Source organism: Periplaneta americana, chromosome 8, assembly GCF_040183065.1.
Source record: "Periplaneta americana isolate PAMFEO1 chromosome 8, P.americana_PAMFEO1_priV1, whole genome shotgun sequence".
NCBI lineage: Eukaryota > Metazoa > Arthropoda > Insecta > Blattodea > Blattidae > Periplaneta > Periplaneta americana.
The window spans coordinates 12,229,340-12,247,332 of NC_091124.1; the positions used below are offsets into that span (position 1 = coordinate 12,229,340).

At 31.9% G+C, this 17,993-nt stretch overlaps 1 protein-coding gene across 1 annotated transcript in view; it reads left to right on the plus strand.

The window, feature by feature from the left end:
* Positions 1 to 17,993, plus strand: part of nolo (no long nerve cord) — a 600,625-nt gene that overhangs the window by 544,857 nt on the left and 37,775 nt on the right. The window contains exons 18-19 of the mRNA XM_069832206.1: positions 8,276 to 8,458; positions 17,463 to 17,589. Of these exons, the coding sequence (XP_069688307.1) occupies positions 8,276 to 8,458; positions 17,463 to 17,589 (310 nt within the window). The remainder of the gene's footprint in view (positions 1 to 8,275; positions 8,459 to 17,462; positions 17,590 to 17,993) is intronic.

A 17,993-nucleotide genomic window follows, 5' to 3' on the forward strand; every position in this document is an offset into this window, starting at 1 on the left:
AGGAAATGGAGTAACACTTAGATGTCTGCTAAGCTACCAGAGGAGCCCACATCGAACTTTAGTCAATATAGTAAAAATCTGAGGAATTGTTCTTTAATTTAATGCCTGTTACACATCTCCATCATATTTTATTGCAATTACTGATGCATAACCATTTAAAATCCAACCATGACTTTACAGACATATTGTATTTATATTTTGCTCTGAACGTATTATTTTCCATTCCTTATAATGAATTCACGGTCAGTGTTTTAAGCTTCCATTGCATGTAAATACTATAATGCAATCAGTGACTACAAGACAATACTAAGAATTGAAAGATAGAATTTGTATTTCTTGTGTTCAGTTTATTATTCCACCTTGATTATAAGAAACCTAATTTGATATTTCATAGAAGCAGGTAAATATTATTGCTGTTAATTTTCTTCATAATTTCTATGTAAAATGTAGAAAAGTATTGTGACATTTTATCGCTACAAAATGATAAGCCCAATTACATTACAAAACATTTTCTCTACTTTTCACTGGACATAGACTTCAAGATTAATGTCAACTGATCTTTCACACATTACTAATGCACTAGCGAAAATTGCTATTAGACCTGGTTAATTACCTTTAATTTGATAGTTACGTTGAAGATATTTCTTTTTAATTTGAAAATCATTATACATACTTTTTTCAGCATGAGTGTACTCGTAAGTTACAAAATATTGAACATTATGAAACACAACTCACAAAATGCTAAAAATTGTATAATACAATAGGGAACACATGAAACTTTTTCATTACAAATCTTTGGACAATCTTAATTGATATTTAAAAATACTCAAATCACCAATTATCAATTAACAGAAGACACAAAACTGCACAATAGTGCAATATAGTTCCACTTACCAATATATTGACGAAATCCTTAGTGTCTGTACCCTTAGATGCTCACCTAATTTTGTGTGAATAAGTCATAGTTAAGTGTCAAAATAACATACCATAATCACTGGAAAATAGTCTGTGATTTACATGTGTTATCTCTGTTCATTAAGTTCCATGTATAAGTTTCTTTTAATCGTATTATTATTAATTTAGTCTGTAAAATTTGTAAATATACTTTAGTTCCCAAAATGGGGTACACTCACAATAACTTGTTTTAGTGGCTTTGACATATAATAAAATAGGAAAGTATCTTCCATCAGTAAAATGACCATTAACAAAATTATGATAATATTTTTCGTTAAAAACATAATATGTAATAGTAAAACGAGAGGGAAAATTCAAATTTCTTCTTTTTAAAAGAAACTGTACTCCTTGAAATAATTACTTTTTACACTAGAGTCCATAAGATAATGTTTCATGAAACTTTTTTTAAATATAAATTCACATAAAATACTACGATTCTTGTGCCAAATTATGTGTACATTTTCAGTGAATTTAATTATCAAAATAATTGAGATTCTTTTAACAAGTTTTATTTCATTAAATCTATGTTCTTTTTCCGATTTTGTATTGTATTAATGAACAACTTAAAATTAAATGTTTTTTATAGTCTACTTTTGAAAGAAGAAATCAACATTATATTATTACGTTAAGTGAAGTATAATAGTATTTTAAGGAAAAATAACAATTTCATATTGCAACCCAAAATAAATTTAAAAAAAAAGTTCCATTCAGTATGTTGTATAAAATATTTATGAACTTAGTATAGATTTTGTAAGTATAGAAGGATAGTCGTGATAGGCATTCAAATATAAGTAATCTCAATAATTATCTTAATAAAACACATAAATATGAAATACATTTAAATAATTCCGTACACCATTTCGTACCAGTTGATGGGTTTATATGTAAGCAAGATCATAGCATAATAAAACTGATTAATAACCTATTATAGAATTTATTGTAATATACAGCATACTTTTACATACTAGTTCTTGTACATAGTTAATGCTACTCATACTATTTTTTATACATAGTTAATGGGTGTCCATCAGTGAGGTTGATCCAGCACTGTTTTGCCATTAAAAATAATCAAATGGTACTTAAAATTACATCAGACGATCGAAGAGTTCAGCTTCTGTTCTTAAACATACATCAGTCCTGTTGAAAAGACTGCGGGAAACTGCGTGAAGTTCATTTTGTAATCGGTATGTCTACCCAACGTCATCAAATTTGTCCTTTGTTAAAGCAGGTTTGGGCCTGTGTGTTGCATATTTTTGTCTGTAAGAATTATATATTATGTTCTCACTTTTTTTACTCACTTAAACATTTTTTGTGACCACGAAACGCAGGCAGGATAATTATGATGAAATTTTATCTTACAAGATTTGTAAATATGTTTTGCACATAACAGTCGTAAATAAATATTCTTAATTCTAAATTATATTGAATTTTTCTAAAATTACACAATAAACTACACACAGACCATTAAACATGTCAAACTAGCACCACACCCAGAACTCAACTGTATATGAAATTTGTTATGACTCGTGGCAGCCGACCTTAAGTACAACCACACAAAACACATTTCAACTGTTTTCGATCAACTTCACTGGCAGACGCCCAATACATAAGTTATATCGCAAATATACAAGCTGAAGAAAATATATAATGCGAACATATACTTCCTGCTGAAGTATGAGAAAATGTACGATTACTGTAAAATTAAAATTGTCTTCAAAAAATATATATAATAATAATTATAAACCTCCAATCTTCGTTTCAAAAATAATAATTTTATACAGAATGGATTGAGACCTCTTTTGCCTTAGTTACGAGAATAATAGAGAATGTGAATATGACTACTCCTTCTCGAATTCAAGGTTCAGGCACATATTGCTCATTCCGGCTTCACAAATGCTTCCAGCACTTCCTAGGTCGTCCTCTATCTCTTCTTGCATTCGTCCTATAATATCATTTTTATTAGGTATTCATCATCATTTTTTCGTTCTGCATATAGCATATACTATAATTATAATCAATATAGTTTTGCCATTATTCAGTAATACTGTAATACATTATATTACATTATATTATATACATTATATGTATCATTCAAATCTTCTAAATTAATTTCTATTCTTATGTCTTAGTTCTTTATCATATCCAATCTTGTGCAGCATCTTACAGTTCTTAAAAATTATATCTTGGCCACTTGTATTTTCCTTAATTTTTTTTTTATGTTGACACCCAGGTTTCGCAACCATAAAGCACTATGTCATTGCTTTATATACTGATATGTGACTACTACTAAAATAGCACAATTTTAATCTTCCTAACGGCTAACATTTCTTTTGATTCTTACTTCCACATAAAAAATACCATAAAATGTAGTTGTAACATCACAGAACAATGACCTATACTTCACATATTTTAACATGGCTGGTGAATTACAACTACAACCCTCACTTTAACCTGTTTGACTGATCAGAGTTCAGCTCATTGACCAGTATTAAAATTAATATGATGGGTAAATTTCATAATTATATAGGTAGGTATACTGCGAATAATTCTTAAGCTATATACTTTTAGCTAAAAGTTAATATCAGAATAATATATTGGAATCAGAATGCTTTACAACATCATACAAACTATTTCGTAAAAATAAGTAGATTTCTTGAATTGAACAATTTTAGAATTGTAATCTTCATCTTACGATGTTTGGTGACGTATACACGTCCAATATTGGTTCAAAGAAGTCTATATGTTTTCTCCAAAACCACAAATAAAGGAATAAAATATAAAAAACAGTTTTGGTTTGCTTTATCTCAACGAATTTTAAGGTCTCATTCCATTCTCTGTTTTCGAATTTTCAAATTTTATATTTTTGTATACCAGTATTTTAGAAATATGAATGTCTTGTCTCTTACAAGTTTCTTCTAGTTTGTATACTTACTAAAATAGTCATCATATTATATAAAAGTTTAATAGAAAATATATTATGTTTCATTCAAGTAATTATGCTTTGCAAGTTTTTTTATAACTAGCATTCATTCATTGAATAATATCCATGAACAGTGGAATATCTTTATACACTTTTTTGTAATTTGAAAAACTCCTCACAATAGGTAAGATGAAATGTGTGATTTTAACCGAACTTCCAATACAGTACACGTTTTAATTTTTACAAAACAGTATTTATAAATTATTCTGGAATATACGAGTATTTCCGACAGTATATACATCTGTTTGAAATTCAGAAGAAAGAATTAGTTATGAATATTTCACTGTGTTAATATAAATTCTGGTGTTAAATTAACTGACTGACTACTTTCGACGTGGTTTTTTCAATCTATGCAGAATACATCACAAACTCCAACCATAACTACAGCAACATAGACACTAACATGAAATACTAGGCTTACACATCCAGCCAAAAATCAGAAAATTGACACTAGAAAAATATGAAATTTACAAACACACAAAAATACACCCACAACACATCCTGAACACTCAACTGAATTTCGAAACACACACTATTTCTGATACAATCATGAACACATCCCACCACAACAAGAAACCAGAAGATAGTGCTGGTCCTCACTAGAATTCAGAAGATGACGAAAAAACCAATCAGGTAATATACCACCAGAATTTATTTTATCATAGAGAAGTAATGTTTAATAACTGAATTACGCTCATCAGTGATTATATTCACACATTTTTAAGTGCTGCATGTATAACAATATTATGATGTACGGTATATTAAAGACATGTAACGATGAATCATGAATGAATGCTAGTGACAAGAGTATCATATACTGTATATTGGGGATATTTCGCTGGTTATTTTTGTAAAATACATTTATCTTTATTTAGATGTGTTCGTGTTTCAGCAGCTCGTGTTTGGCGAAGCACATCACAAAGGAGCACTGCTCCGTCCTTCACAAGCTGCTCCCTGGGTTGAGTTGCTTATTGGGCACACTTTTCTTTCTAGTAATTGTCGTTTAGTTTGGTGTGGATTTCTGGTATGGTACATTGCATGAACATGTGTTTTGATTGGCAACAGAAAGTGAGGTACTGATATTGGTACCATAATAGCTATTAAAGTGTAAGATAAAAGTGGTGAAAAACGCAAGTGCTCAAATAGTCACATGTTCACAAAATAATATTTGAATAATATCTTAGTAAGTTATATAGGTTATGTCATAAAATGCTAAAATTAATTCGGAGGTCAATTCAGGACCTAAAAACCGCTACAAACTGATGCATTTTCAGCGAACTATGATTAAAGTAAAAACTATACAACTATAATAACCACACAATTCAACCTACACAGAACACATCACAAACTCAAACCATAACTACACCAACATAGACACTGACATGAAAATACTACACATCGAGCCAAAAACCAGAACCTTGACACTTTAGAGCAGTATGAAATTTACAAACACACAAAAACACACCCACAACACATCCTGAACACTTAACTGAATTTCAAAACACACATCTTTTTCGACACAATCATAAACACACCCCACCACAACAAAAAACCAGAAGATAGTGCTGTAACAAACTAGGATTCAGAGGATGATACAAACAACATAGAAACTAGTCAGATAATGGTAACATGCCGGTAACACCAAAATTTATAATGTTTACACAGTGAAGAAGTTATCTATGTAATCAAATAACTTAATAGTTCATCAGTTGATACCACCCACCGAATGACCCAAGCAGTAGTATGTGGTGCAACAATGACAAAATATTAGGTACCGGTAAACATAATTTCTAGTTGGTACTTAAACTATTACCACCATGGCACAGATTAATACAATTAATGGAAAATTTTGCTTGCACCGTCTGATACAACAAATTTATAAATAGACTTGATTTCTGGTCGACATCACTTGATACAAAGAAATTTGATTCATTCCAGTGTATTAATTGGAAAAATCATGGAAAATTTATCTATGTATAATATGACAAATACTCTGAGTTTGTTTTTGCGGATATAAAATTAAGTCTGCGCAATTTTAAACAACATTTTTTAGTATCTTCTGGAAGAAACTTAAAACAATTAGATCTACAATAGCCATTGATGGGTAATGAATCTAAAATTTAAAAAATAAATAAATGATGATGGAAAAGCTCACTGAAATATGTACTTACTGATGGAATGTTGAAACTACGACATTTTTTGCAGAGCGTAGACCAGTTTTGGTTCAAAACAACGCAGGAATATGTAGAGTGTACCCTACGAAAAAAGCTCTTAAATTGTTTGCAACATTTGAACTTCGTATTTATGCATAATAAGTTTCTCGTCTATGATTGTCATCAAAACAAAAGTGAGAAATCCCCTTGAACTTGAAAATGGCATCACTGTGTGTGCATTGAATATAATATAGAGTTCAGATTTGAGAAGTTACTGGTACCGGTATTTTCTGAAAACAGATCAATTATCGTATTACTTATTTTTCACTTTTTGTAAATGCTGGAACATTTTTTTTTATATTTATGTTCAACGTCGTTTATGTTTATATAGCTAAATTCAAAACAAGTGTAGGTTAATAAGATTTTTTTTTTTTATAATTTTTGCAAATCATGTTGCAATCCCTCTCAGCTGCTTACACAACCTCCCAATTACGATCTACACCTTTGGGATTTGTATTGTGATAAATTTTAATTTAATTATCTTTAGTTTAATATTAAAATACAAAATATTCTAATTCACAAACACTCGACGTAGCCTCTAACTATTCAGCATCCTTAAAAGTTTGTAATTAAGTCACAGAATCACCTATTATAACATACTGCGCATGCTCAATGGTTACGGTAAACCTTAATTTTCTATCTGGGTCTGTACATCAAAATTATGGTGTAATGAAAAATGTCCAAAGTTCCAGGATTTTGTATTGATATCAATCATCAAAACACCCTCTCTCTTTAATTTCTCTAAAGTTTTGTAACTGCTTACAGATTTCATCTTCGGTGTGATGGCTGAGATGACAATTATGATAACAGTGGTACTAACAGCAGTAATTACAAAAGCAGTGAAGAATTTAAATCTAAGTATCAAATTAGAAAACTCTAAAAATCTTCTCCACAACCCAATCACAGTCACAGTCTTTGCCTGAGTTAAGGTTACCAGATATTTCTCACCATTTCTGGTGACAAAACTACTTTTAACAATTCTGTTAACGAGAGTTTATTTTTCGTTACGCACTGTAACGAATTAAAATAATCATTCAACTTATACACTAAAAATATTCATTCTATGTAACTACTACCATATTTAAACTACGGTACTGGTTCTTTCAGAAGAGTTAATTTTTTAAGCAGTTCTTTTCTGGATCCCAATTTTGCAACAAATTTATGACAGATCATGTTGAAGTTGGTTAAGATGGCAAGCATGACTCGAACAATTTCTAAACATTCTGGATTTCTTGGATTCCCACATAATGTTCATAGAAGAAGAAATTCTTTCACTGAAGCATTACTTCCAGAAAGACCGGATAACTTATATTATACATTCACATTTGTGCGCTATTCACTTATTATTATTAGAATCACCCATTATATTGCCTTAATTGCTGTGTTTGTTCGTATGTTTAACTTACTATTAAGGCATATTTTGTGTATATATTATTTTATATATTATTTTAATGTACCGAAGTACATATGATATTTCCATGCAGATATTCTGCTTCATCATACGATGTAAGAGTAATGGAACAGAGAAAAATTCTCTCCGGCACCAGGATTTGAACCCGGGTTTTCAGCTCTACGTGCTGATGCTTTATCCACTAAGCCACACCGGCTTAGTGATTTAAGATGGCGCTTATTCCGTCGGATCCCAGCCAACTAGTCACTCATAACGAGTGCACCTCAGCACATGTGTGGACTTCGGTCCTATGTTCATAGACATCTATGACGTAGTGCAGAGGGCGGCCACTAGAGGGAACCCAAGAGTTGGAGCTTAATCTGAGACGATTCTGTCCGACGCCGGGGTGGTATCCGGTGTGGCTTAGTGGATAAAGCATCAGCACGTAGAGCTGAAAACCTGGGTTCAAATCCCAGCGCTGGAGAGAATTTTTCTCCGTTCCATTACTCTTACATCATATAGGCCTATTTTGTGTAGTTGAAATATAGCTTTCTGCAAATTAAGTGTAATAATTAGTAACTAAAATAAAAGTACTATTTTGTGAACATAGCATTATTTAACATTTTGAAATGCAAGTGGTACTACAGTTGACCTCACTTTCGAGACCAGCCAGTCAGGGGTTTGTGTGGTGTGTGGTTGCTTCTAAAGAAATCACCTGTGTGTTTTGTGTACACGCAGGCAGCGGTATCCGACCATTCTAACAAGCCTGCTGCGGCATCAGGCGTGGTCACGAGTGGACCCCTGTTTGAGGGTCCTGCTGTGTCCTTTTCGCCCCCCCATTCTTTTGGAGATCCCCCCTCCACCAGTTCGGGGGGCTCACGCCCCATGCCCCACTTCCAGAAGCTTCTAGCTAACCTGCAGGTGAGCGCCCCTCCCCCCCACCATGCCTTGCATGAGTACACCACACTGAGTCTGTAGTGCAGCACAAGTGCTCGTCGCTTGCTGAATGTTACCCTCACAGCACTCTCTGCTACTTTGTTAATTCATTTTGACGTTGATTTAATATTTTGAAAATATCACCACAGGATTGATTCTGATGCCAGTTCTTCAATAGGTGCAAGATATAATGAGTGAGTAATGTTAAATATTATGTCTTTAAATTTATAATAAATGATCAAGTCCACTGTAAATTATTTCTGTCGATTAATTGGTGACACACATTGAATTAATCAGAGGTTATATTACGAGTATAATCTTCTATTTGCACTCATCAATAAACACAGTGGAAGCAGTGTTTTTTTTAAATGAATTACTGAAATAAAAAGGAAACTTCGATTTTACTTAAAATATTACTAAACCTGTCATGTTCTGTTGAATTTCATCGATTAATTTATATTTTCTACATTTTTCAAGCTACTATGTTTTAATACAGCAGCTGCTTGTCTATGTGGATGACGCGAATATTTTTTTATTTTTATTTATTTTTTTTAGTTGGTTATTTTACGACGCTTTATCAACATCTTAGGTTATTTAGCATCTGAATGAGATGAAGGTGATAATGCCGGTGAAATGAGTCCGGGGTCCAACACCGAAAGTTACCCAGCATTTGCTCATATTGGGTTGAGGGAAAACCCCGGAAAAAACCTCAACCGGGTAACTTATCCCGACCGGGAATCGAACCCGGGCCACCTGGTTTCGCGGCTAGACGCGCTAACCGTTACTCCACAGGTGTGGACTGACGTGGATATGTTAGGAGAAAATCCACAAACGATTAGGGAAAACGCGGGAATTTTACTGGACACAAGTAAAGAGATAGGTTTGGAAGTAAATCCCGAAAAGACAAAGTATATGATTATGTCTCGTGACGAGAATATTGTACGAAATGGAAATATAAAAATTGGAAATTTATCCTTCGAAGAGGTGGAGAAGTTCAAATATCTTGGAGCAACAGTAACAAATATAAATGATACTCGGGAGGAAATTAAACACAGAATAAATATGGGAAATGCCTGTTATTATTCGGTTGAGAAGCTTCTATCATCCAGTCTGCTGTCAAAAAATCTGAAAGTTAGAATATATAAAACAGTTATATTACCGGTTGTTCTTTATGGTTGTGAAACTTGAACTCTCACTTTGAGAGAGGAACATAGGTTAAGGGTGTTTGAGGATAAGGTTCTTAGGAAAATATTTGGGGCTAAGAGGGATGAAGTTACAGGAGAATGGAGAAAGTTACACGCATTGTATTCTTCGCCTGACATAATTAGGAACATTAAATCCAGACGTTTGAGTGGGCAGGGCGTGTAGCACGTATGAGCGAATCCAGAAATGCATATAGAGTGTTTGTTGGGAGGCCGGAGGGAAAAAGACCTTTAGGGAGGCCAAGACGTAGATGGGAAGATAATATTAAAATGGATTTGAGGGAGGTGGGATATGATGATAGAGAATGGATTAATCTTGCTCAGGATAGGGACCAATGGCGGTCTTATATGAGGGCGGCAATGAACCTCCGGGTTCCTTAAAAGCCAGTAAGTAAGTATTATGTTTTAATATGAAACGCCCTAATATTGTCGTCTTTAGTGTTATTTCAAAATGAAATATGTCACTCAGTTTTTCAGTAAAATATCTAAACTCTTTTTGCAAGACCAGTGGCACATTTAGAAAAACATCATTCTTTAGTTTTCCAATATCTTTACTAAAAAATAAGGAAAACATTTTTATAACCACTGCAAACCTAAAAATAACCATTTTCTATTGCCACTATAAATATTTCATTTTCTATTTCAAAAAGTATTCATTTAATCATAAAACCCATGAATTATTTTGTTAATTGCAGTATATAGAACATGCATTAAAAGTTTCATGTTTCTAGCATCAAAATTGTAAGAGCCTTTATGCTTCGAAACTGATAAAATGTGCTGAAAATAAATTGTGAGAAAACAGCTTGTAAAGTTTACATGATATTAAAGTTCAAGAGTGCAGCCATTTATATATTGCGTAATTTTTTTGCTTTTGAGCGCCGCAGAGCATTGAAACTTGCTCAACATATAAATAAGAGATTGCTGATTCATTTTTCACAAGAAAACGAAAATGCGATTTTTCACTAAAGATGACCAAAATTTCACCCGTCTCACCCCTTAACATATTAACGAATTCATTAAAATAATTTTAAATGAGTTAGTAATTGAATAGCAGCACTGAAATTAATTTCACATTTATTATTATGTAGAGGACATTTTTAATTTCTCTGTTTCCAGGGGTGTAAATCAGGCACAAGAGCGTTTGTCTGTTGATATTCGAGCGTGGGTTCGAATCATGCTTGGTCTGATTACCTGGTTGGGTTTTTTCCGCGATTTTTCCCAGCTGTAAGGCAAATGTCGGGTAATTTCATGGCATTATATTTTATGAAATAAATTATTAATAAATTTACATACAGAATTCAAAACATTACTTGGAACAAAGAATACTTATAAAAGAGCCTCATTCATCTTCATCTCTTTATTTTCAATAATTATATTTAATAACTTCCTGGGTCTATTCCCATACTTCGGCCTCCTCTTGCTATCATCAATTTCATTGCTACAAAAGAACCTTGCACTTAATATGGCGCTGTTAAATGACAAAAGAGTAAATCTCTTTTATAAGAAAATTAATCAGGTATTAAAATTGTTGTTATTTGAAAATAATAGTTCTACAGTTTTGTCATTTTATAGACATCATAATTTTTTCTTACAATTTTTTCTTTACCAAAAAGGGCAATGGTTTTAAATTTATGGTTTTATTTTGACATATTATACATAACTGGCATTTATTTTAATATTGCAAGATATTTTCGTCATTAATGAATCTCTATTTTTAAGGATAAGTCCTGCACTTTTTTACTAAATACTGGATTTTAAGAAAGAAAATACTGTATATTGAAGAATACAGTTTTGCTTTCAGTTGATTCATCAGAATTTTAAATCATATGGAAACATTTTCCTCGGAAAAGGAAACCTATTTTTGGAGGATATAATGTCCTTGTGTTTTACATGGTTTGTTTCAGCAAGCAATTCAGAACGCGTTCTGAATTAATACGAATTTCTTTCGACGCATGCGCCAGTTGTGTGCAGTGTCAGAACTAGTTCGGGATTTTACGTTGTTGGAATATTTCTTGAAGTGTTCTTTCATGGCCTCGGAGTTTTTTCTCATATTAAAATTATATTCATCTTCCGAACTTACTTCCAAATCACTCATGGAGGACTACTTTTTTTTTTTTTTTTTTATTTTAACTTGCCTAGTCTCGAAGCATTTTAACCAAAACTTCATATTAAGCCATCTGTGCATGCGTCGGCAGTTCTGAACTCCCAGTTCCTGCTCTAACCGAGAATCAATTTCACTCATTCCAAACAAGTTCTGAAGCACGTTGGAATAGATATCGGTAACTGGGAGTTCAGTATTGGTTCGGAATCAGTTCTAGTCTTTTTGGAACACACTCTGGACTACTGCACGTAAGCAAGCAGTTCAGAATCGATTCTGAACCATACAGGAACACACATATTAATGTTTAAATTGAAAAGCATATCATTCAATTTTTTATATCATATTTGTCCTTTGTTTTAGTATATGTTTCAGTTGTGTTTCGATCAATTTAAAATGAAATCAAATACCAGGGCCAGGGGCACTGGGCATTAAAATTTAGCATTATTAATAGTAATGGTTTATATAACCGGTAGAGTATTTCAAGAGCAATAAAAAGCTTAAAATAAAGCATTTACACTGTAGCCTAAGGTATGATTTATCAAAGTTAATTAAGAAAATTAACCTCATACATTTACAATTAAAATGCCACACAATTCCTACTTACTGCACTAGTACTAATCATCCTTTACAGTTCTTGTTGATGTAGTGTATGCTACATACGTATATATTTATTATTTTAGGGAGTAAGAAATTAATTGTAATTTTATACATTTTGAATCATAGCATATTCAATTATTTATTCTAATTTAATATCCGTAGATTCGAAAACATACAGGAAGAAAATATTACATTCAACATCAAAATGTTGAGCAGTTTGGTTCTATGAACTCCAACCGTGTTTAAAAAGCACAAAACACGTTATAAACACGTGTTAAGCATGTATTGCATGCATAATAAATATTCTAATACCAGAGAAATATTTATTATCATTCCACTTTTAATTGCAACCAAATTATGGCTACATATTCATGAATCACAAGTAGTGAAACTGCGTACCAATAGATTCCATTGTGATGTTTTGCATTACCTGCTGTCTTCAGAAATATTTTGGGATGTATTATTTGAGTTTTATTTCAATCCTTTGTTTATATTACTAAGATTAGATTAGTTTGGTTAGGTACTGACTTTTATAGTACCAGTACTAAGACAAAATTAGTAATGTTATGTTTTGTGTAAAACATTAGGCAGCTATTAAAAGTTTAAAAAACGTTTTGGAATTTATGAGTAAAGAACCCCCAATTTTGCCCCATACTTATGAAAAATTAAAGGTGGCAACCCTGGTACTGAGCCCAAGAAGCTGGTCAGATACATTGCACCTTTTGTATGCAGAAGGATAATGTTGGCTGGTAACAAAGAGCACCCATTTCCGCATGAGAGGCAGTGAATGAGATAGTATTTCAGAATTCCTGGAATGATGAAAGAGAAGAAAGGGAGTAACCAATAAAGAGTTGCTCTTATCACAAATTACACCTCGTGCTTAATGATGTTTGAACCCTTGTCCCAGCATGGAAAACTCGTTTTGTTAGAAGTGTCTATTGGATAATTTCGTTAGAGTTAAAATTGTGATGTAAAAATTATAATTTGAAAATATCTCCTACTGAATAAGTACTGCCCATAAAAAATAAGAAATTATTTTATCTTACACATTCTTTTTTCAGTTAATGGAAATGTTACGTCTTTTGTTTCTTGATAAAATTAATTGTAATACAGATAACAATTTCAAAATATGCCATGTTGAATATTTCGTACACTACTTTTAACACTTGAATATAAATAATTGATTACATGGCGATCTTACTATGTTAGAGCACATCCTCATTCAGAAAACAGAAATACAACGTAGCATACAGAACAGAAAACACACTATAACAATATCTCAACACACAAACAACACAAACAAATAAATACAACCACACAGGCGTATACAAACTCATATGCAATAGTTGCGACAGTTTCTACATTGGACAGACAGGCAGATCATTCCAAACTCGATACAAAGAACACATTAAAGCAATAACCAGAGGACACAAAATATCTACATATGCCAAACACATAACTAATACTAACCACACATACAATAACATAAATACAGACATGGAAATCCTACACATACAACCCAAAAACCAAAAACTCAACACACTAGAACAATATGAAATATACAGACACACTAAAACACACCCTGATCAAATTCTCAACACACAGATCAATTTCAGAACTCACACACTATTTGACACCACATTTCAACACTTTTCAACAATCAAACGCACCCACACAACAGGCAGCGAAGTTCGAGATGACGCCGAGATCTAGTAGGCTCTGAGGATGGTGTGAAGAAGCACCGAAACAGCTGTAAGCCGCACATGCTTACACAATTAACACGAGTAAGATCGCCATTTAATCAATTATTCAAAATATGCTAGTTATGAAGAGGCTAACTAAGTGTAATTGAAGTTCTTTATTTTATTCTAATATGCATTTCCACAAAATCAATTATTGAAAGCTTCCTGTGAACATTTCTGATAATGACTGAGTTCACAAACTGTAGTTGGAAACCACTAAACTTATGTTAGATTCTGCATGCATGAAAAAAGAATGTGGCAATTACCCATGCATAACCCTATTAACAACCTCGCTTTTTTTAAAAACTAGTTTACAACATTGTGATTTAATTTTACAACACTACCATTGAAGCATAACAAAACCTTATTATGTGTTCTTGGGACAAATTCTTCCATGTAGCCTTTAATATTCGTTCTATGGTGTCTTGACAGCAGCAACTGCACCCTACTTGTGAGTGTTCCCTCTATTGCAGCATGATTAGGGGTGCATGTGGTTTAGTTGTAACTAATATACTTGTAAGATATATAGTGGTGCAGTTCTGATAGCTGTACAAAAGTAAGTACAAATATTGAAACTAGCACACAATTAACCAATTTTCATTTCAACTCTGTTAGTGATAATAACATTAAGGGACTGTTAAAATTGAAGTGGAAAGCTAATGTATTTTTACACTATGTGTATGATTTAGATAGTTGCATTTATTTTTCCCATTTTACGTCGAAGTCCTGCCATTGCATTTATTGGGGAAAACTAGCAAAAATAATTTACATACCGCCTTAGTTTTAATATTTTTGTAATAATGATGCCTGGTGCCTGTTTCATTTATGGTTAACTATTGATTATTCCCGATGAAGACAGAGACAGCTTCACTATTAAAACTAGATCATGATTATTAAAAAGAACTAATAAAATTAGTCTTTCTATAGATTAAACTTAATATTGTAACAAGTAATATGTATACTAGGACTATTTTAATATTGTACTGTCTTTATTATTATTCACGTATAGACTAACTTACATACTTGTACTACAAAAATACATGAAAACAATAGATAGTGAAATGTATTTTTTTTTTTTTCCCCCCCCCCCCAAAAAATAATTGTTAATAAATAATTGTTTACATAGGTTGGTGTGATGATAAATTTTGATTATAATATGAGGTCCATTGAAAGTCGGCTCTTGATTCTGGTGGGAAATGTCGACTTCTTTCCGAGAGAGTAATGGACAGCGCCTGGAACATTTTCTAGGTTGTTATAGAACTTCTTAGCTTGTGAATGAATAAACTGTTTGATTGTGTCAATACCAGTTTCTCTGTGTAGTTGGCTGTTACGAAATATAATTAAATTAACATCTTCAAAATAAAAACTTAGGTACTAAACTTAAGTTGTGGAAAAATATAATCAACATAATCAACAATGCTGTCTTTTTTTTTTTTTTTTACGTTTTCTCATAATAGCAGTTTTCGTAAAACCTTTTCTTCAGCCAATAAACTTTTTGTTTGTCGTCCTGGTAAATATAAGCCTATGTACGAGATTTAACTCAAAATTTTTACCAGTTGAAGAAATTTAATGTTAAACGAACTTAAATTGAATATCTTCTAAAATCAGTTGAAATTATTTTTAAAATTAAAATATGAGACAGATTTTTTTATTAGATAATTGTCAGCATATACAATATAATATTACCTATAAATATTTGATTTAAATGATTCCCCATTCCCTTATATGTTACAATTGTAGCTGTATCGGTACTGATTATTCTGCTATAATTTCATTTTATACAGGTAAACTTTTATTATCATTAAGGAAATTACAGCTCATAAACAGTATGTCTTCATCTTCATGCAGAAAATCTTCGTATAACAATATAATTATTCCAGCCATTTATAAAATAGTACTGGTATTAACTTTATATACAACCGTGAAGCTACTCGTAGTAATACCCCTAACATCACTCTGCCTTGTTATAATCTCAGTATCATTCTTCCATTTACACTAATAACATAAAAACACGTAGAAAATTAACCTGTCTATGATCATTTTTATGGTTATAACAATGCCTAATGTTCTTGTATTTCTTTGTATATATTGGAATGTATTCAGAACTGCATCATTGTATTTCTGGAACAAGCAATATTAGTATGTTTTGCTAATATAGAAGGATTTAATTTAAACTCTTTATTATAAGCATTTCATGTTCATATAGTGTATATATTATAAAGTATTTCTCAGACAACGATTGTGACTCATTAGATGTTTGATATATTTTAGAACATAATGTTCATAAAATATTTTCATTTTATTATAATGAATCAAAAAAAAAAAAAATTCGATTGATTTAAAATCTCTATGAGACAAAAGATAATACCGATAGTAGAAAATGTGTTTGAAAATTCTTGTCTGTGCCCTATAGCTTTTCAAATAAGGACACATTTGCTTTTAGAAGTCTCTTAAATTGTATTTATTAATTTTTTGCCTTCTTACTGATAATTTATCATACCAGTACTAATGAAATATTAGGTACCGGTACGTATAGCCTGTTTGTTGGCATATTACCAAATATAACTTTCAAATTGAATGCTGAATCAGTTTGTATTAAAATAATTCCATTTTCTGTACCGGTATTTACAGTTAATGTTCCCTTTCGTATTGTAGCCTAAGTGTAAGTACCAGCGAACCTAAAAATTTCACTCTGCTCATATTTCTCTTCTTTCTGTTCAATTAAAATATTGACTTATCAGTTACCGGTAGGTGAAGTTTGAGTTTGATGAAAATATTGTTAATTATGGTAGCCTATAATAGGAAATATGTTCAGAGGATTTCATAAGTAATAAGCTGAAATACACCTGTTCTTCACAAAATCTTTAAATAAAAAAAGAAGAGAACAACAACTTAGTATACATTCAGTTGTTGACATACAGAGTAAATACTCTATTGGTATCAGTACATAGCCTTGTACTGTATTTTAGTAAACGATTCAGTTATAGAAACAAAATATCTATGGGTCACATGTCTTGATAGGTGTGGGAAATGCAAAAATGTACATTGAGGAGCTATTGTGTTGTAGGCTGTGCGGGTATGAAATGCAGACTTGATTGCTTTTTGTACTATTCTAACCTACAAATTAGTACATCAAAATTATTATTTCATGTTGTAAAGATGGACGACAACGATTTTATTGCCAGGTAATTGAACTTCAGAGTAGATTGGAGCTTAAATGTAGTGATCTTATAAAGTAGTAACGTCAGCTCAGTGCCCTCCCCTCCCCATTAATTGTTGGCTACCGCCTGAACTTGTAAGAGCAAGATCCACAATAACAAAGAGCACAGAATCTTTGGCCGTTCCAGACATTCGGCAACTCCAGGGGCCACCGGATGGTCACGGAGGCAATGGAGCAGGAGCACCACCACGACCACGACCACGATGAGGAGACCACAGAGGACATCTTGGGCTCCACAGTCGTGTTGGGGAAAGGTAAAATTAATTCTTAATTCACGACAATTTCGTAGTTGTTTAGTATTCAGTGCTTCTGTCTATGACAAGTCATTTGCTCTCTTGGATTCAATTTTTTTATGGTATCCAGAAATGTATTAGGCAATTAATATTCTAGTATATACGTTTTTTTTTTATTTATCTATTGTAATGATGGAAATTTTTCTGAAAAATTTTAAATCTGAAAATTTTCCATTTAAGCACTTTTTTTTAGCTTATTACTTATTTTGTTAATTTTTGTAATAATGATTGTGTTGCTATAATTACAAATTTTCAAGAAAATTTTCTCCATATTAAGCAGTTTTTTTATTTAGCTTATTGATTTGCTAAGTTTTATAATAAATTGTACTGATATAATTATCAATTTTCCTGAAAATTTCCTCATA